This window comes from Oncorhynchus tshawytscha, linkage group LG08 (genome assembly GCF_018296145.1).
Source record: "Oncorhynchus tshawytscha isolate Ot180627B linkage group LG08, Otsh_v2.0, whole genome shotgun sequence".
Classification (NCBI taxonomy): Eukaryota; Metazoa; Chordata; class Actinopteri; order Salmoniformes; family Salmonidae; genus Oncorhynchus; species Oncorhynchus tshawytscha.
The window spans coordinates 54,670,663-54,693,152 of record NC_056436.1 but is presented as its reverse complement, the minus strand read 5'-3'; the positions used below and the strand labels follow the sequence as shown (position 1 = coordinate 54,693,152).

General features: G+C 44.2%; 1 protein-coding gene across 1 annotated transcript in view; it reads right to left on the bottom strand.

The window, feature by feature from the left end:
• mgat4b (alpha-1,3-mannosyl-glycoprotein 4-beta-N-acetylglucosaminyltransferase B) overlaps positions 1-22,490 on the bottom strand; it is a 215,967-nt gene that overhangs the window by 89,910 nt on the left and 103,567 nt on the right. The window contains exons 2-4 of the mRNA XM_024429481.2: positions 17,165-17,344; positions 9,124-9,267; positions 4,299-4,432 (exon numbers count right to left, since the gene is read on the bottom strand). Of these exons, the coding sequence (XP_024285249.1) occupies positions 4,299-4,432; positions 9,124-9,267; positions 17,165-17,344 (458 nt within the window). The remainder of the gene's footprint in view (positions 1-4,298; positions 4,433-9,123; positions 9,268-17,164; positions 17,345-22,490) is intronic.

Here is a 22,490-nt window from a genome sequence, read left to right as displayed (position 1 = left end):
CAACCTTGTAGCATCATACCCAAGAAGACACGAAGCTGTATCGCAGCCAAAGGTGCTTCAACAAAGTGCTGAGTAAAGTGTCTGATTACTTATGCAAATGTGAACATTTCTAAAAACCTGTTTTTTCTTTGTCATTATGGGGTATTGTGTGTAGATTGATGAGGGGGAAAAACAATTGAATCAATTTTAGAATAAAGGTGTAACGTAACAAATTCTGGAAAAAGTCAAGGGGTCTGAATACTTTCCGAATGCACTGTATATAGTACCAGTCAAAAGTTTGGACACACCTACTCGTTCAAGGGTTTTTCTTTATTTTTACTATTTTCTACATTGTAGAATAAAAGTGATGACATCAAAACTATGAAATAACACACATGGAAGCATGAGGTAACAAAGAAATCAAAATATATTTGAGATTATTTGCCTTGACAGATTTGCACACTCTTGGAATTCCATAAACCAGCTTCATGAGGTAGTCACCTGGAATGCATTTCAATTAACAAGTGTGCCATGTTAAAAGTTACTTTGTGGAATATCGTTTGTTCTTAATGCGTTTGAGACAATCAGTTGTCTTGTGACAAAATACGGGTGGTATACAGAAGAAAGCCCTATTTGGAAAAAGACCAAGTCCATATTATGGCAAGAACAGCTCAAATAAGCAAAGAGAAATTACAGTCCACAAAAACCATCAAGCGCTATGATGAAACTGGCTCTCATGAGGACCACCACAGAAAAGAAAGACTCAGAGTTACTTCTGCTGCAGAGGATAAGTTCATTAGAGTTAACAGCTTCAGAGATTGCAGCCCAAATAAATGCTTCACAGAGTTCAAGTAACAGACACATTTCAACATCAACTGTTCAGAGGAGACTGTGTGAATCAGGCCTTCATGAACGAATTGCTACAAAGAAACCACTACTAAATGACAACAAAAAGAAGAAGAGATTTGCTTGGGCCAAGAAACACGAGCAAAGGACATTAGAACAGTGGAAATCTGTCCTTTGGTCAGATGTCCAAATGTAAGATTTTTGGTTCCAACTGCCGGGTCTTTGTGAGATGCAGAGCAGGTGAACGGATGATCTCTGCCTGTGTAGTTCCCACAATGAAGCATGGAGGAGGTGTGAATGTGTGGGGGTGCTTTGCCGGTGATACTGTCTGTGATTTATTTTTGAATTCAAGGCACACTTAACCAGCATGGCTACCACAGCATTCCGCAGCGATACACCAATGCAACTGGCTTGAGCTTAGTGGGACTATCATTTGTTTTCCAACAGGACAATGACCCAACACACCTCCAGGCTGTGTAAGGGCTATTTGACCAAGAAGGAGAGTGACGGAGTGCTGCATCAGATGACCTGGCCTCCACTATCACCCGACCTCAACCCAATTGAGATGGTTTGGGATAAGTTGGACCGTAGAGTGAAGGAAAAGCAGCCAACAAGTCTTCAGCATATGTGGGAACTCCTTCAAGACTTTTGGAAAAGCATTCCAGGTGAAGCTGGTTGAGATATTGCCAAGAGTGCAAAACTGTCATCAAGGCAAAGGGTGGATACTTTGAAGAATCTCAAATATAAAATATATTTTGATTTGTTCAACACTTTTTTGCTGAGTACATGATTCCATGTGTTATTTCATAGTTTTCTTGTCTTCACTATTATTTTACAATGTAGAAAAAAGTATTTAAAAAAAATATTTTTACAGTATAACTATTGCAGCTGGAAACTGCTGAAACAGCAGATTGTTTTTTTAATGGAATATCAATAAAAAGCAATATAACTGGACTTCTTAAACTAGTTGAGTATCTGGAGCATCAGCAATCGTGGGTACAGGCTCAAAATGTCCAGAAACAAATAACTTTCTTCTGAAGCCATCATTGTCAATTTCTCGCATGGAATAGAGCCTCCATTTCACAGAACAAGAATAGACTGACGAGTTTCAGAAGAAAGTCTTTGATTCAGCCTTTTTTGAGCCTGTAATCGAACCCACAAATGCAGACGGTCCAGATACTAAGCTAGTCTGAAGAAGGACAGTTTTATTGCTTCTTTAAATCAGCACAACAGGTTTCAGCTCTGCTAACATAATTGCAAAATAGTTTTCTAATGATCAATTAGCCTTTTAAAATGATAAACTTGGATTAGCTAACGACGTGCCATTGGAACACAGGAGTGATGGTTGCTGATAATGGGCCTCTGTACACCTATGTAGATATTCCATTAATGGGCCTCTGTACGCCTCTGTAGATATTCCATTTCCTGCAACAATAGTCATGTACAATATTAACAATGTCTGCACTGTATTTCTGATCAATTTGATGTTATTTCAATGGACAGAAAATGTGCTTTTCTTTCAAAAATAAAGACATTTCTAAGTCACCCCAAACTTTGAACAGTAGTGTACATACAGTTGAAGTCGGATGTTTACATACACTTAGGTTGGAGTCATTAAAACTCGTTTTTCAACCACTCCACAAATTTCTTGTGAACAAACTATAGTTTTGTCAAGTCATTTAAGACATATACTTTGTGCATGACACAATTTTTCAAACACTTATTTACAGACAGATAATTTCACTTATAATTCACTGTATCACAATTCCAGTGGGTCAGAAGTTTACATACACTAAGTTGACTGTGTCTTTAAACAGCTTGGAAAATTCCAGAAGAATATGTCATGGCTTTAGAAGCTTCTGATAGGCTAATTGACATCATTTGAGTCCATTGGAAGTGTACCTGTGGATGTATTTCAAGGCCTACCTTCAAACTCAGTGCCTCTTTGCTTGGGAAAATCAAAAGATATCAGCCCCCAAAAATTGTAGACCTCCACAAGTCTGGTTCATTCTTGGGAGCAATTCCCAAGTGCCTTAACGTGCCACGTTCATCTGTACAAACAATAGTACGCAAGTATAAACACAATGGGACCATGCAGCCGTCATACCGCTCAGGAAGGAGACGCATACGGTCTCCTAGAGATAAATGTACTTTGGTGCGAAAAGTGCAAATCAATCCCAGAACAACAGCAAAGGACCTTGTGAAGATGCTGGAGATAACAGGTACAAAAGTATCTATATCCACCGTAGAAGAAGCCAAAACCGGCATAAAAAAGCTTGACTACGGTTTTGCAACTGTACATGGGGACAAAAATCTAAATTTTTGGAAAAATGTCCTCTGGTCTAATGAAACAAAAATAGAACTGTTTGGCCATAATGACCATTGTTATGTTTGGAGGAGAAAAGGGGGATGCTTGCAAGCTGAAGAACACCTTCCAAACCGTCAAGCACGGGGGTGGCAGCATCATGTTCTGGGGGTGCTTTGCTGCAGGAAGGACTGGTGCACTTCACAAAATAGATGGCATCATGAGGGAGGAAAATTATAAAATTACCCCCACACCGGTACCCTCTGTATATAGCCTCATTATTTAGCAAATATTTTCTTAACTCTATTTTCTTAAAACTGCATTGCTGGTTAAAGGGCTTGTTAAATAAGGCTGTAAAGAATTTCACGGTAATGTCTACACCTGTTGACAAATAACATTTTATTTTAATTCGATACAGTACTTCAATAAATTGTTTCAACTGGTACCGGGGGACCTTCAGATGAGTGTTTTGAGGCCTGTGGGAGTCCTATTACACCTTTACACAGAAAGGTGTGTAGCGCAAACTGCTTGGACTCTACAGACAGAAGTTGTATCGACTTTAGACAAGTCCCAAGATGCTTGTGGGGGGTAGCAGAGCAAAATGGATATTCTCATCTTTCCATAGAGGGGTCATAATAGGCCAAACCATTCGGACACTACAGATGATTTTGCGAGAAGACCGATTTTCAGAATGTCTCATGGTCTGACAAAAAGCGCTCTAGCTCTCACCTTTCACGGCAGATGCGGAAATGTTACATATGCGGATGCCGTGGATTGATATGCATCCAATGCAAAGAAACATGTCTAGCTTAAACTGACAGATTTTTATGGGGATGTTTTTGTCATGCTTATTAGATTTCCATGGGGGTGCGGTCATCGACCTTAGGGAGTTAATATGGGTCAGACAAGTTAGTGATGGATAGTGTCTAGGCTATTAGCGGAGCAGTAGGGGATGTGTGTGCTAGTGGCAGTAGCCTGGGGTAGCATCACTCATTAGCTCTTCAGATCACTGACCTTTTATAGACACAGTACATATACACTCACAAGCACGCAAGCACGGACTCACTTCAAAAGCCATGACCACAGAAGGTCGGGACACACAGCAGACCACACACACACACACACACACACACACACACACACACACACTCATTCTATAGTATCTCACCTCAGCGATGAATACCACAATGACGCAGTCCTCCTTCTCTGCGGCACTGAGCTCTGTCATCAGAGAACTGAGGGTGTCCGTCAGGTAGGAGTGGACCTCCCTCTTCACACTGGGCACGCCCATCACGATCGACACTGAAGGGGACACACACAGACCAATCACAGTCAGTACAGGGAGAGAAAGAACCAACGACATGCTAGATTGTGTGGAATGAGCCAGTCAATAGAACTTATTACGGAGTGACATTTCATTGCGGTCACGTGGGTACAGATGAGAAAAATCCCTCAAATTCAGCCATTGGCGTGCATTCAAATTAGCCCCAAGGTTGCCTTGCTAAATCTTGTTCATTCTCTTATATTAAATACCATGTCTGTTTTCTCATTAGCTGGGAATGTTGTTGAAATGTTGATAAAACATACATTGGTGATATTGTCAATAACCTAACTGCAAGATGGTGCTGATAGAGATGGCAGCTTCGCTTCTAGTCTTTAGGAAACTGTGCAGTATTTTTTTTTTTTTTATGTATTATTTCTTACATTGTTAGCCCAGAAAACCTTAAAACTTGTTATGGACTAGGTCCCTGTGGCGGGATCAAATCAGTGGAAATTTTAGAGCGCCACCTAATAGTTTTCAATAAAACTCAAACTTTCATTAAAACACACATACAAGGTACTGAATTAAAGCTACACTTGTTGTGAATCTAGCCAGCAAGTCAGATTTGTAAAATGCTTTTCGGCGAAAGCATGAGAAGCTATTATCTGATAGCATGCACCCCCCAGAATACCAGACCGTCAACAAAACAACAGATTTCGCGGTAGCCGGCGCTACCCAAAACGCAGAAATAAAATATAAAACATTCATTACCTTTGACGAGCTTCTTTCTTGGCACTCCTATATGTCACATAAACATCACAATTGGGTCTTTTTCCCGATTAAATCAGTCATTGTATACCCAAAATGTGATTTGCTGAAGACCGGTCTGATCCAGAAAAATGCCCCTTTACAAGACGCAACGTCACTTTTTAAAATTACAAAAGTTGCCTATATACTTTTACAAATCACTTCAAACTACTTATCTAAACCAACTTTAGGTATTAATAAACGTTAATAATCTATCAAATTGATCACGGGGCGATCTGTATTCAATAGCAGCAAGTCTTGAAATCATACTCCATGTTTTCACTTTCATAACATCCTGTGGTGAGCCCCAAGAAAGGAAGTGCTTATACGTCACCAAACCAAGGATAAAGCAGCCCCAAAATGACAGCATTGGCGACATCGTGTGGAAGCTGTAGGCGTTTACAGGGGATCCCCATGTATTTTCTTCAGCCTTAGACAATACATTGACTGGCGGATGAATATTATTTTTGTATTTTTGGTGAACAGTTTTTCGAAGGATTTTGACTCCTAAACACGTTCTGTTATAGCCACAGACACAATTTAACCAGTTTTAGAGACTTCAGAGTGTTTTCTATACACACACACTTATCATATGCATATACTATATTCCTGGCATGAGTAGCAGGACGCTGAAATGTTGCTCGATTTTTAACAAAAAGCTGCGAAAATTCGCAGCCTCCTTAACAGGTTTTAAGTCTTATTACATATTGCCGGGAAGAACTATTGGATATCATAGAGATGTCAACTTACCAGCACAACCAGCACTACGGCCAGGAACACGACTTTCCCAAAGTGAATCATTTGACTGCACCTCCCAGGACATTTGTACTGATTCCAGAGGCCGACCCAAAACAGCGCCGCTGGAGGAGAGGGTGCCGGAGCGGTTTTCTAGTGAGAATTCGGATGTGCGTACACCACCCACCGCTTTCGAGTATATTACTGGCTAATGTCCAGTCCCTAGTTAAGAAAGTCACCGAAATCAGGGCAAGAGTTGCTTTCCAAAGAGATATCCAGGATTGCAACATACTCTGTTTCACGGAAACATGGCTAGCTGGTGACATGCTGTCAGAGTCCGTACAGCCAATGGGATTTTCAGTGCATCTCGCCAACAGGAATATACATCTCTCCGGTTAGAAGAAGGGCGGGGGTGTATGTTTCATGATTAACAACTCATGGTGTAATTGTAACAACACACAAGAACTCAAGTCCTTTTGTTCACCTGACCTAGAATTCCTCACAATAAAATGCAGACCGTATTATCACCCAATACAACTCTCCTCTGTTATCGTCACAGCCGTGTATATCCCCCCGCAAGCGATACCAAGACGGCCATCAAGGAACTTCACTGGACTTCATACAAACTGGAAACCATATATCCTGAGGCTGCATTTATTGTAGCTGGTGATTTTAACAAAGCTAATTTGAGGACAAGGATACCTAAAATCTATCAGCATATCGATTGCAGTACACGAGCAACACGTACAACCATTGCTGCTCTAACTTCCGCGATGCATACAAGGCACTCCCCCGCCCTCCTTTTGGCAAATCCGACCTTGACTCCATCTTGCTGCTCCCCTCCTATAGGCAGAAACTAAAACATTTAAACAAGTGAAACCTCGTAAGGCTGCCATCCCAGACGGCATCCCTAGCCGCGTTCTCAGAGCATGGGCAGACCAGCTGGCTGGTGTGTTTACGGACATATTCAATCAATCCCTATCCCAGTCTGCTGTCCCCACATGCTTCAAAATGACCACCATTGTTCCTGTTCCCAAGAAAGCGAAGGTAACTGAACTAAATGACTATCACCCCGTAGCACGCACTCCTGTCATTATGAAGTGCTTTGAGAGACTCGTCAAGGATCATATCACCTCCACCCTACCTGCCACACTAGACCCACTCCAATTTTCTTACCGCCCTAATAGGTCAACAGACGATGCAATCGCCATCACACTGCCCTATCCCATCTGGACAAGAGAAATACCTATGTAAGAATGCTGTTCATTGACTACAGCTCAGCATTCAACACCATAGTACCCTCCAAACTCATCATTAAGCTTGAGACCCTGGGTCTCAACCCCACTCTGTGCAACTGGGTCCTGGACTTCCTGACAGGCCGCCCTCAGGTGGTGAAGGTAGGAAACAACATCTCCACTCCGCTGACCCACAACACCGGGGCCCCACAAGGGTGCGTTCTCAGCCCCCTCTTGTACTCCCTGTTCAACCACGACCCCTTGCCCATGCACGCCTACAACTCAATCATCAAGTTTGCAGACGACACTACAGTGGTAGGCTTGATTACCAACACCGACGAGACAGCCTACAGGGAGGAGCTGAGGGCCCTCGGAGTGTGGTGTCAGGAAAATAACCTCTCACTCAATGTCAGCAAAACAAAAGAGATGATCGTGGACATCAGGGAACAGCAAAGGGAGCACCACCCTATCCACATTGACGGGACAGCAGTGGAGAAGGTGGAAAGTTTTAAGTTCCTCAGTGTACATATCACTGACAAACTGAAATGGTCCACGCACACAGACAGTGTGGTGAAGAAGGTGCAACAGCACCTCTTCAACCTCAGGAGGCCAAAACAAAATGTGGCTTGTCACCGAAAACACTCACTAACTTTCACCGCCTGGTACGACAACTGCACTGCCCACAACCACAGGGCTCTCCAGAGGGCTAGCATTCACTGGTTGAAGGTGAAGTAACTTTTGAGTTGGAGTTGACTGGTAACTATGACATGAATATATATCATTTACAACATTTGGACGGGAGCTATAATCCAGTTATAATACTTTTTTTTCAACATGTGCAGAGTGTGTGTCGGTATATCTTGAATTCAGGCCTGGCTGAACTTGTTCAATAGGGAAAGATTGCTTCCGTACCCCACTTCCGCTGAAAATGTAACTTTCCTGTGTGACCTTATTGTTCACGACAGAGACAGAATAACTTGTTTTCTGAAGAGTGAGTCGAAGAGATGGTGAGATGAAATAGATGAGGAGAGAGAAGTACAGAGAGAAAGGCTGTAGATTGTATATCTGGCAGGGGTGGAGAGTGGAATGACTTACAAGGACAATCTTGTCAACACAATAAAAATACAATGCCCTGTAAATTAATGATGGTGGTGAGTGATGGAAAGAAAGAGAAGAATACATTGTCAAGGCTGAATTACAATTCAGGTATTTTTTACCAACTTCCCATTCCCATAGGGAGGAAGTCCACATCAATAGCAGTGTTTCTGCAGCAACAGTTGATTATAATACCCTGTACTCGTCCTCACCATCCCTTCCTCTCCCATTGTGAGCTAACATAAGCAGACCCTAGCGGCTATCTTCTCCATTTAATACGCCCATAAAACATACTCTGATTACTGGAGGGGAGCTAGGGGTAGCGTCCTGGCTAGTGCTCTACGAGGCACCCTCACGGACTTGGCCCGAGGAATTGATTTAGGGGGGTTTCAGTGGCCTGAACATAAATCTCACACACATACACACACACACACACACACAAAAGCACAAGTGCTAGCAACACGCACACACCCACACACTTGTTAATAGCGCCTCTGAGAGCCTAGCTGGCTGTCTGGAGAGTATGGATGGCCTCTCCAGGGGGGTGGAGGTTTAGGGGGGGGGCTAGCTCCCGACAGAGGGTGAAATCTAAATGGGCTACTGGCACAGCCACAGTGGGGCAGAAAGCCAGAGAGGGGAGGTTGAGGATGAAAAAAATGGTCTGGACAGTAGACACTATTACTGTTCTGAGGGGAGGGAAGAGGTGAAAGTAAGAAAGGATGGAGATAAAAGAGAGAAAGAGAGAGAGAGAATGTGTGCATGTGTCTGCGTCCATGCGTGGCTGTGCTTGTGTGTGTGTCTGTGTGTGTAGTATGCTCATAAGTGTGTGTGTGTGTGTGTGTGTGTGTGTGTGTGCTGACCCCCGGTGCGTCCCTGGCCCACGTGCACAGCAGGCTGCAGGCTGCTCTCCTTGGCCAGGAGATGGGGCAGGTGGTGGAAGATACTGGGCAGCTGGAGCACATTCTTATTGGTCGTCACATTCCACAGCTTCAGCTTGGTCTCGTCTGTCACACACACACACACACACACACACAAACACGGAAGAACGCATGCATGCAGACACGGAGCACACACACACACAGGGGTCAGAAGGGGATTAAAATGTTTTATCAGAAGTCACACATTATTATTAATGTGGTTAAAATGAGAATGGATGCTACTAAAGGGCTCATTCATGTACAGTATATTTGAGTAGCAATCTTTTCTTACTGACTTGATATACCATTCATATATAATTCAACCTAATCCTTACTGAAATGTCAGAATAACAGTAGAGAGAATGATTTATTTCAGCTTTTATTTCTTTCATCACATTCCCAATGGGTCAGAAGTTTGCATACACTCAATTAGGAACTCAAATCCTTCTGTTCACCTGATTTAGAATTACTCACAATCAAATGTAGACCGCATTATCTACCAAGAGAATTCTCTTCGATTATAATCACAGCCGTATATATCCCCCCCCCCCAAGCAGACACATCGATGGCTCTGAACGAACTTTATTTAACTCTCTGTAAACTGGAAACGATTTATCCGGAGGCTGCATTCATTGTAGCTGGGGATTTTAACAAGGCTAATATGAAAACAAGACTCCCTAAATTTTATCAGCATATCGATTGCGCAACCAGGGGTGGAAAGACCGTGGATCATTGTTACTCTAACTTCCGCGACGCATATAAGGCCCTGCCCCGCCCCCCTTTCGGAAAAGCTGACCACGACTCCATTTTGTTGATCCCTGCCTACAGACAGAAACTAAAACAAGAGGCTCCCACGCTGAGGTCTGTCCAACGCTGGTCCGACCAAGCTGACTCCACACTCCAAGACTGCTTCCATCACGTGGACTGGGAGATGTTTCGTATTGCGTCAGATAACAACATTGACGAATACGCTGATTCGGTGTGCGAGTTCATTAGAACGTGCGTTGAAGATGTCGTTCCCATAGCAACGATTAAAACATTCCCTAACCAGAAACCGTGGATTGATGGCAGCATTCGTGTGAAACTGAAAGCGCGAACCACTGCTTTTAATCAGGGCAAGGTGTCTGGTAACATGACTGAATACAAACAGTGCAGCTATTCCCTCCGCAAGGCTATCAAACAAGCTAAGCGTCAGTACAGAGACAAAGTAGAATCTCAATTCAACGGCTCAGACACAAGAGGCATGTGGCAGGGTCTACAGTCAATCACGGACTACAGGAAGAAATCCAGCCCAGTCACGGACCAGGATGTCTTGCTCCCAGGCAGACTAAATAACTTTTTTGCCCGCTTTGAGGACAATACAGTGCCACTGACACGGCCTGCAATGAAAACATGCGGTCTCTCCTTCACTGCAGCCGAGGTGAGTAAGACATTTAAACGTGTTAACCCTCGCAAGGCTGCAGGCCCAGACGGCATCCCCAGCCGCGCCCTCAGAGCATGCGCAGACCAGGTGGCCGGTGTGTTTACGGACATATTCAATCAATCCCTATACCAGTCTGCCGTTCCCACATGCTTCAAGAGGGCCACCATTGTTCCTGTTCCCAAGAAAGCTAAGGTAACTGAGCTAAACGACTACCGCCCGTAGCACTCACATCCGTCATCATGAAGTGCTTTGAGAGACTAGTCAAGGACCATATCACCTCCACCCTACCTGACACCCTAGACCCACTCCAATTTGCTTACCACCCAAATAGGTCCACAGACGATGCAATCTCAACCACACTGCACACTGCCCTAACCCATCTGGACAAGAGGAATACCTATGTGAGAATGCTGTTCATCGACTACAGCTCGGCATTCAACACCATAGTACCCTCCAAGCTCGTCATCAAGCTCGAGACCCTGGGTCTCGACCCCGCCCTGTGCAACTGGGTACTGTTCTTCCTGACGGGCCGCCCCCAGGTGGTGAGGGTAGGCAACAACATCTCCTCCCCGCTGTTCCTCAACACTGGGGCCCCACAAGGGTGCGTTCTGAGCCCTCTCCTGTACTCCCTGTTCACCCACGACTGCGTGGCCACGCACGCCTCCAACTCAATCATCAAGTTTGCGGACGACACAACAGTGGTAGGCTTGATTACCAACAACGACGAGACGGCCTACAGGGAGGAGGTGAGGGCCCTCGGAGTGTGGTGTCAAGAAAATAACCTCACACTCAACGTCAACAAAACTAAGGAGATGATTGTGGACTTCAGGAAACAGCAGAGGGAACACCCCCCTATCCACATCGATGAAACAGTAGTGGAGAGGGTAGCAAGTTTTAAGTTCCTCGGCATACACATCACAGACAAACTGAATTGGTCCACTCACACAGACAGTCATGCCGTCCCTGGAGGGGGTGCGTCACCTGAGTGGGTTGATTCACTGTTGTGGTCATCCTGTCTGGGTTGGCGCCCCCCCCCCTTGGCTTGTGCCGTGGCGGAGATCTTTGTGGGCTATACTCAGCCTTGTCTCAGGATGGTAAGTTGGTGGTTGAAGATATCCCTCTAGTGGTGTGGGGGCTGTGCTTTGGCAAAGTGGGTGGGGTTATATCCTTCCTGTTTGGCCCTGTCCGGGGTGTCCTCGGATGGGGCCACAGTGTCTCCTGACCCCTCCTGTCTCAGCCTCCATTATTTATGCTGCAGTAGTTTATGTGTCGGGGGCTGGGGTCAGTTTGTTATATCTGGAGTACTTCTCCTGTCCTATTCGGTGTCCTGTGTGAATCTAAGTGTGCGTTCTCTAATTCTCTCCTCTCTCTTTCTTTCTCTCTCTCGGAGGACCTGAGCCCTAGGACCATGCCCCAGGACTACCTGACATGATGACTCCTTGCTGTCCCCAGTCCACCTGGCCATGCTGCTGTTCCAGTTTCAACTGACCTGAGCCCTAGGACCATGCCCCAGGACTACCTGACATGATGACTCCTTGCTGTCCCCAGTCCACCTGGCCATGCTGCTGCTCCAGTTTCAACTTCCACCTGACTGTGCTGCTGCTCCAGTTTCAACTGTTCTGCATTATTATTATTCGACCATGCTGGTCATTTATGAACATTTGAACATCTTGGCCATGTTCTGTTATAATCTCTACCCGGCACAGCCAGAAGAGGACTGGCCACCCCACATAGCCTGGTTCCTCTCTAGGTTTCTTCCTAAGTTTTGGCCTTTCTAGGGAGTTTTTCCTAGCCACCGTGCTTCTACACCTGCATTGCTTGCTGTTTGGGGTTTTAGGCTGGGTTTCTGTACAGCACTTTGAGATATCAGCTGATGTACGAAGGGCTATATAAATACATTTGATTTGATTTGATTTGACAGCATCGTGAAGAAGGCGCAGCAGCGCCTCTTCAACCTCAGGAGGCTGAAGAAATTCGGCTTGTCACCAAAAGCACTCACAAACTTCTACAGATGCACAATCGAGAGCATCCTGGCGGGCTGTATCACCGCCTGGTACGGCAACTGCTCCGCCCTCAACCGTAAGGCTCTCCAGAGGGTAGTGAGGTCTGCACAACGCATCACCGGGGGCAAACTACCCTGCCCTCCAGGACACCTACACCACCCGATGTTACAGGAAGGCCATAAAGATCATCAAGGACATCAACCACCCGAGCCACTGCCTGTTCACCCCGCTATCATCCAGAAGGCGAGGTCAATACAGGTGCATCAAAGCTGGGACCGAGAGACTGAAAAACAGCTTCTATCTCAAGGCCATCAGACTGTTAAACAGCCACCACTAACATTGAGTGGCTGCTGCCAACACACTGACAATGACACTGACTCAACTCCAGCCACTTTAATAATGGGAATTGATGGGAAATGATGTAAATATATAAACAATGCTACCTTATATAATGTTACTTACCCTACATTATTCATCTCATATGCATACGTATATACTGTACTCTATATCATCGACTGCATCCTTATGTAATACATGTATCACTAGCCACTTTAACTATGCCACTTTGTTTACATACTCATCTCATATGTATATACTGTACTCGATATCAGCTACTGTATCTTGCCTATGCTGCTCTGTACCATCACTCATTCATATATCCTTATGTACATATTCTTTATCCCCTTACACTGTGTATAAGACAGTAGTTTTGGAATTGTTAGTTAGATTACTTGTTGGTTATTACTGCATTGTCGGAACTAGAAGCACAAGCATTTCGCTACACTCGCATTAACATCTGCAAACCATGTGTATGTGACAAATAAAATTTGATTTGATTTGATTTATTTGGTAGCATTGCCTTTAACTTGGGCCAAATGTTTCATGTAGCCTTCCACAAGCTTCTCACAATAATTTGGGTGAATTATGACCTATTCCTCCTGACAGAGCAAGTGTAACTGAGTCAGGTTTGTAGGCCTCCTTGCTTGCACACGCTTTTTCAGTTCTGCCCACAAATGTTCTATAGGATTGAGGTCAGGGCTTTGTGATGGCCACTCCAATACCTTGACTTTGTTGTCCTTAAGCCATTTTGTCACAACTTTGGAAGAATGCTTGGGGTCACTGTCCATTTGGAAGACCCACTTGTGACCAAGCGTTGACTTCCTGACTGATGTCTTGAGATGTTGCTTCAATATATCCACATACTTTCCTACCTCATGATGCCATATATTTTGTGAACGGCACCAGTCCCTCCTGCAGCAAAGCACCCCCACAACATGATGCTGCCAGCCCGTGCTTCACGGTTGGGATGGTGTTCTTTGGCTTGCAAGCCTCCCCCTTTGTCCTCCAAACATAACGATGGTCATTATGGGCAAACAGTTCTATTTTTGTTTCATCAGACCAGAGGACAATTCTCCAAAAATTACAATATTTGTCCCCATGTGCAGTTGCAAACCGTACTCTGGCTTTTTTATGGTCATTTTGGAGCAGTGGCTTCTTCCTTGCGGAGTGGCCTTTCAGGTTATGACGTTATAGGACTCATTTTACTGTGGATATAGATATTTTTGTACCCGTTTCCTCCAGCATCTTCACAAAGTCCTTTGCTGTTGTTCTGGGAATGATTTGCACAAAGTACGTTCATCTCTAGGAGACAGAACACATCTCCTTCCTGAGCAGTATGACGGCTGCATGGTCCCATGGTGTTTATACTTGCGTGCTATTGTTGGTGCAGATGAACGTGGTACCTTCAGGCGTTTGGAAATTGCTCCCAAGGATGAACCAGACTTGTGGAGGTCCACAATTTTGGGCTGATTTCTTTTGATTTTCCCATGATGTCAAGCAAAGAGGCACTGAGTTTGAAGGTAGGCCTTGAAATACATCCACAGGTACATCTCTAATTGACTCAAATTATGTCAATTAGCCTATCAGAAGCTTCTAAAGCCATGACATAATTTTCTGGAATTTTCCAAGCTGTTTAAACGCACAGTGAACTTGGTGTACGTAAACTTCTGACCCATTGGAATTGTGATACATTTTATTCTAAGTGAATGAATCTGTCTGTCAAAAATTGTTGGAAAAAAGTAGATGTCCTAACCGACTTGCCAAAACTATAGTTCGTAAGAAGAAATTTGTGGAGTGATTGAAAAATTAGTTTTTGTTGTTGTGGAGTTTTACCCCTTTTTCTCCCCAATTTCGTGATATCCAATTGTTTTAGTAGCTACTATCTTGTCTCATCGCTACAACTCCCGCACGGGCTCGGGAGAGACGAAGATTGAAAGTCATGCGTCCTCCGACACACAACCCAACCAAGCCGCACTGCTTCTTAACACAGCACCATCCAACCCGGAAGCCAGCCACACCAATGTGCACCTGGCAATCTTGGTTAGCACGCACTGCGCCCGGCCCGCCACAGGAGTCACTGGTGCGCGATGAGACAAGGATTTCCCTACCGGCCAAACCCTCCCTAACCCGGACGACGCTAGGCCAATTGTGCGTCGCCCCACGGACTTCCCGGTCGCGGCCAGTTACGACAGAGCTTGGGCGCCCTTAACCACTGCACCACCTGGGAGGCCCCGAAAAATGAGTTTTAATGACTCCAACCTAAGTGTATGTAAACTTCCGACTTCAACTGTATATATATATATATATATATATATATATATATATATACATACAATTTGTCCTCCATTCTCATGTATTAGTTATATCATTACTACCCACAGTACATTACTTAATGATTACAGAGAGGTTCATTTAGAGTGCAGCCCATCTTTCTGAATGGTTAGATACTGTTGAGGTTCACCCAAATAGTGGCACCCACATACTCTGGACCATCCACCCTTACAGAGAGTTGTAATAGTTTAAAAAACAGTGTACGGTGTTCTTATACAGTGCCTTCAGAAAGTATTTATACCCCTTGACACATTTTTGTTGTGTTACAGCCTGAATTCAAAATGGATTAAATATATGTTTTTCTTCCCCCAGCCATCTACACACACACCATAATGACAAAGTGAAAACATGTTTTAACATTTATTGAAAATGAAATACAAAAATCTCATTTACATAAGTATTCACACCCCTTTGCTACGACATTCCAAATTGTGCTCCGGTGCATACAATTTCCTTTGATCGTCCTTGAGATGTCAATACAATGTTTGGAGTCCACCTGTGGCCAATTCAATTGTTTGGATATGATTTAGGAATAAACACACCTGTCTATACAAGGTCCCACAGTTGACAGTGCATGAGTAGGAACTATACCATGTCCAAGGAACTGTCCTTAGATCTCCGAGATAGAATTGTGATGAGGCATATAGAGCTGGGGAAGGGTGTAAAACTATTTCTAGAGTGTTGAACGTTTCCAAGAGTACAGTGGTCTCCATCAATGATACACATGTTATTACCCAGGCTATGCTTAGAGAAGGCTGTTCGATCAAACTGAGCGACCTGTGCAAGAAGGACCTTGGTCATGGAGGTGATCAAGAACCAAATGACCACTCTGACAGAACTACAGTGTTCCTTGGCTGAGACAGGAGAACCTCCCAGAAGGATAACAGTTTCTATAGCACTTCACCAATCTGGCCAGACGGAAGCCACTCCTGAGAAAAAAGGCACATGATAGCATGCCTGGGGTTTGCAAAAAGGCATGTGACAGACTAAGATCATAAGGCAAAAGATTATGTGGTCTGATGAGACAAACATTTTACTCTTTGGCCTGAATGCAAAGCGCCATGACACACACAGCTCAACACCCATCACCATGGTGGTGGCAGATTCATGCTATGAGGATGCATTTCAGCGGCGGGGACTGGGAGACTGGTAAGGATAGAGCAAACAATGAATGGAGGCAAATACAGGCAAATTCTTGATGAGAAGCTGCTTCAAAATGCAAATAACCTTAGACTGGGGTGAAGATTTACATTCCAACAGGACACTGACTCCAAGCATACAGCCAAAGCTATTCTAGAATGGCTTCAGAACATGAATGTGAAAGTCCTTGTGTGGCCCAGCCAAAGCCCAGACTTGAATCCCATTGAAAATCAGCTGAAAGACTTGAAGAGTGTTGCTCACCACCACTCCTCATCTAACCTAACAGAGCTTGAGAAGATCTGCAAAGAACGGGAGAAGATCCCCAAATCCAGATGTGCAAAGCTGATACAGACATACCAAAAAGACTCACAGCTGTAATCACCACCAAAGTTGCTTCTACAAAGTATTGACTCAAGGATGTAAATACTTATGTAAATGGTATATCTCTGTATTTCATTTAATACATTAGCTCAAATTTCTGAAAACATGTTTTCACTTTGTCAGAAAAAAACCTAATTAATTCATTTTGAATTCAGGCTGTAACACAACAAAATGTGAAATAAGTCAAGGGGTATGAATACTTTCTGAAGGCACTGTAGATGTGGCTTTACAGTGGCTTAAATTGTAACTGATTGTTGTAAAATCTAGCAAACGTATTGACTGATTCATTCTGACTGGTTGTAATTGGTTCTGACTAGTTCTGACTGGTTATAATTAGTTTTTCCTCCCTCCAGTCTGTTGGTCTAACCGGAAAGGCTGGCCCAGGTGCGGTTGATGTCCCTGAGGGCCTGCTTCTCGGCGATGGCCCTCTTGATCTCGTCCAGCACCAGGTTGAGTTCCTTGGAGCGCTTCAGGTTTTCCTGCTCGGCAGAGTGCAGACGCTCCCTCAGGCCCAGAAACTCCCGCTGGTAAATGTCCACCACATCACCTACAGAGAGAGAGAGGAGAGAGTTTTATGAAAGTCTTAACAGTTATCTTGAGTCTTACTTTCTTCTGTGATTTGCTATTTTGCATAGTATTACATGATTTTAATTGCTTGAAGGGCAACACATTCATTGCTCGTTTCATGCCAATAAAGTATGTTCACATTTTAATTTGAGAGGGGGAGAGGGAATGATGGCGAGAGGGAGAGAGAGAGAAGAAGAAGAAGAAGAGAGAGAGACAGAAAGAGAGAGGAAGACATGAGAGCAATAGGGAAGAAAGAGCGGACCGTTACAGGGGGACACAGGTTGACAAAGTAATTTTACACAAACACATCAGCTACACACCATAAACATAAATGTCACCCTAGAGCATCTTGACATGGTTTTTATGAGGTACACAGACAAAACAGATACAGCACATAGGTAGTCCGTCCTTGGTGACTTTACGCAGCATTTAAAAGGAGTGATTTACTGTGGTCAGCGTGGAATACTTTTCAAGTCATTACCCCTCTTAACAACTTGATCAATAGGCACTATGCTCTGGACTGATATGCATCGATCCTAGTGGACGAATCACCTCACTTAACCCATAGATTGTTGGACCAAATCGATGGTAGCCTGGTCCCAGATCTGTTTGTGCTGTTTTGCCAACTACTATGGACGTACATGTACAGTGGGGCAAAAAAGTATTTAGTCAGCCACCAATTGTGCAAGTTCTCCCACTTAAAAAGATGAGCGAGGCCTGTAATTTTCATCATAGGTACACTTCAACCATGACAGACAAAATTAGAGAAAAAAATCCAGAAAATCACATTGTAGGATTTTTTATTAATTTATTTGCAAATTATGGTGGAAAATAAGTATTTGGTCACCTACAAACAAGCAAGATTCCTAAAAATTACAGGCCTCTCATCTTTTTAAGTGGGAGAACTTGCACAATTGATGGCTGACTAAATACTTTTTTGCCCCACTGTATGTTGTTGGGATATTCTGGGAACAACAGAGTCATTTCTATGCGTGTTATAAATCTGCTAGGGACGGGCCAGAGCTGAATCACAAATAGCCCCCTGTTCCCTACATAGTGCACTATATTTGACCAGTGCCCTGCTCAAGGGGACAGGTACAGATCCCCCCCTATTTGGCTCAGGGATTCGAACCAGTCACCGGCCCAACACTTTAACCGCTAGGCTATCTGCCGCCCATTTGGGACAGAGTGCAGGTATTTCCAGGTCACTGACCCTTCTCTAAACTGCTCTGACTGATATTCCTCCCCGCCTCCATTCCTCCTTTCTTTATCTTCCTTCTTCCTCTTCCCACTGCTCTCCAGTAAAAGAGAAAAACACTGTCCCTGGATTTGTTTTTCACAGGATTATATTTATACTGACACACACACACACACACACACACACACACACACACACACACACACACACACTGCAGACTGACTTGCACACATACATACATGTTTTCACACACATTGTAGGCTATGCACAGAAGCACATGCCAACGCATGGATACACAGTGCGGAACATAATAATACATTTAATTTGTACGGCGCTTTTCATTACAGAGTTCTCTAAGATCTACCGAGGGGGAAAAAATACACGCACACACACACACCTTGGAATGGACACACACACACACACACCTTGGAATGGACACACACACACACACACACACACACACCTTGGAATGGACACACACACACACACACACACACACATGTAAACACTTCCATAAGGGCGCACACACACAGTACTGGACATCCCGTCACATCGAAGCAGGTGGGAGCGAGTTCGGAAAAAAGCTCAATCTCAGGAAACAGCATGGGACTCCTGTTTCACTAATGCTATCTGAACCCAAATCCCGGTGTAATCCCTGATAGCACCTAGCCCTGATACAAAAAACGTTAGCCTTACAGCAACCTGACAGCAGGCACTTTTAATATTGCATAACTGGAAAGGTGGAGAAGTGAAAAGGCACAAGGACAATGCAATATCTACTGAGAGCATCTGGAATAGCTTAACAGAAACCCAACAAGGGAAGCACTTTATAATAACACCTTGTAAACAAACATTTACAATGGATTCGTATAGTGGTCTCCAACCTTTTTCGCTTACTGTACCACCAGCTGAGTCTTGCTCTGCCCGGAGTACCCCTGAAGTACCCCTTCATGTGCATTTTACCAGAAGGTCTTTGGCCACATGGCTTCCCTCAAGAACCCCCAGGGGTCCTAGGGAACCACTGGATTAGTAAATAGTTTATTAATATTTTATGAATCATTACTCCCAAATGTGTAAATGTTAGGTAAGCTAGTTTCGCGCACATTTATAAACAGCTTTTAAAGTATGTAATAATGACTCGGAAGATCGTAGATATTCCAACAGTACCCGATGCTCCTTAAGGTCTCAAAATGCTCAAGAACATACCAATGGTTAAACAATAAGCACATAAAACAGAGGATTTTGAAGGAAACATATTGAACATGTTAATCCAAAAAACACACTGTTGTAATAGTGTGAGGTGTAACCTCAGACACGGTACGCCGAGTAAAGTAACGTTTTTGGTTGGAAAAAGGCTAACGTTAGCGTTTGTTGGCAGTGGCTCTTCTACCAAAACCAAAGTGTGGATTGCAGTGACCCCTTAGAGCAGTCGATAGAGCGCTTAAGAGGAAAGGTAACAAATATCGGAATTCATAATTCCGCTGAACTATCCCATTATGTTTTAAGGATTACTACCCTTAAAGGCCCAGTAAAAGTGTCGACAAACGAAGCAACGTGTGACAATAGTCTGGTGTAATATATATATTTTTTTACCTCAATCGCATATCAGTAGTAATGAAAGAATAAAAATCCACTAGAGACAAACTGTCCGGTCCGGTGTTCTGCCTGATAATTCATTGCGCACAGGTCTAAATCAGAACCGGAACCAGGGGTGGAACTGACTTCAAAGTCCAGAGTTTAATTTGAGGTTTCTAGGCTATTTTGAAAAACTATCTTTTTTGATATCTTTTGACATTTGTTTCATTAGTCCACTGACGATACAGTCCCGAACTGCATGTGCTTTGATTGAAACAAAACACAGGTATGCCAATGTTTGTTTACACCATCTGCTCTAAAACGCATTCAAATTAATTCAATACACCGTGGGCTACATAACTCAAGAATATCTTGCATACTCCCTTGAAACTGATTGAGATCAAATGGTTGGCATGCAGATGCTGCTTGGATGTTTCACGGTAAAACTTCCCGACTGACAGTGAGCGATGGAACGGGGGGTTTACCTCCGGATCCGCAGCCACGGCCTTTCAGGAATGGTGTCACACCTTCACACAAAGTCAGACAGACAGACATCCACACCTCCAGAAAGGAAGACGGCACATGCAGGCTCGATTGCTGGGTATTCAGAGAGTGAGTGAGGGAGAAAGAGTGCTGGTGTTTGTGCATATTATTTAAGTGTGTCTGTTGCGTTATTGGTCGGTGGATGCTATGAACCCCTATGCTAGCTCTTATCTTTCCTTACTTACAACTTGCAGTGCGTGTGTCAGCATGCAACTAGACAGAAATGAATTAATGCCTCATTATAAAAAAAAAAACATTTTTCTTTTTTTTAAACAACACCAGCAGTTTACAAAGTTGTGGACAGGGAAGAAAGCAGGGATAAAAGTAGAGGTATGAGATGAAAGTGTAGAAGAATGATCGTGTCTTACAGCATGAAGCTAGGGAAACTTTTCACTTCTCGCTGCGGCCCCGGATATGATGAAACACAGGCTCAACAGCCGAGTTTAGCCTCTCTAGAGCATTGATAGCATTAAAGACTGTTGCTGCTGGGGGACAATGTCGACATTTTGCAATACTGTGTTGAGATTCTCTTCTTTTCAAATCAAATCAAATGTTATTAGTCATATGCGCAGAATACAACCCGTGTAGACCTTACAGTGAAATGCTTACTTACAAGCCCCTAACCAACAGTGCAGTTTAAAAAAATACAGGTAAGAATAAGAGATAAAAGTAACAAGTAATTAAAGAGCAGCAGTAAAAAAGAACAATACATACAGGGGGGTACCGGTACAGAGTCAATGTGCGGGGGCACCGGTTAGTTGAGGTAGTAGGTACATGTAGGTAAAGTTATTAAAGTCACTATGCATGGATGACAACAGAGTGGCAGTGGTGTGGAGGGGGGGTGCAATGCAAATAGTCTGGGTAGCCATTTGACTAGATGTTCAGGAGTCTTATGGTTTGGGGGTAGAAGCTGTTCAGAAGCCTCTTGGACCTAGACATGGCGCTCCGGTACTGCTTGCCTTGCGGAAGCAGAGAGAACAGTCCATGACTAGGGTTGTCTTTGACAATTTTTAAGGCCTTCATCTGACACCGCCTGGTATAGAGGTCCTGGATGGCAGGAAGCTTGGCCCCAGTGATGTACTGGGCCGTTCGCACTACCCTCTGAAGTGCCTTGCGGTCAGAGGTGGAGCAGTTGCCATACCAGGCAGTGATGCAACCAGTTAGGATGCTCTCGATGGTGCAGCTGTAGAACCTTTTGAGGATCTGAGGACTGATGCCACATTTTTTCAGTCTCCTGAGGGGGAATAGGTTTCCTTTTCCCCTCTTCATCGGTGGTCTCCTTTTCCCCTCTCCATCGGTGGTCTCCTTTTCCCCTCTCCATCGGTGGTCTCCTTTTCCCCTCTCCATCGGTGGTCTCCTTTTCCCCTCTCCATCGGTGGTCTCCTCCATCGGTGGTCTCCTTTTCCCCTCTCCATCGGTGGTCTCCTTTTCCCTCTCCACCGGTGGTCTCCTTTCCCCTCTCCATCGGTGGTCTCCTTTTCCCCTCTCCATCGGTGGTCTCCTTTTTTCCACCCTCCTCCATCGGTGGTCTCCTTTTCCCCTCTCCATCGGTGGTCTCCTTTTCCCCTCTCCATCGGTGGTCTCCTTTTCCCCTCTCCATCGGTGGTCTCCTTTTCCCCCTCTTCTCGAGTGTGGCACACCACCAAAGAAACAGCATGCGTGGTCACTCAAAGAAGAAGGTCTTGCCCAAATTTGGTATGGTGAAGAAGAGTGAGTACTTGTGTGTGTGTCAGCCAGATCCACACCCTGGACCCGTGATACCTGGCAGAGAATCATACTCAACTATGAGGGATCCTAAAGGAAGGTGTGT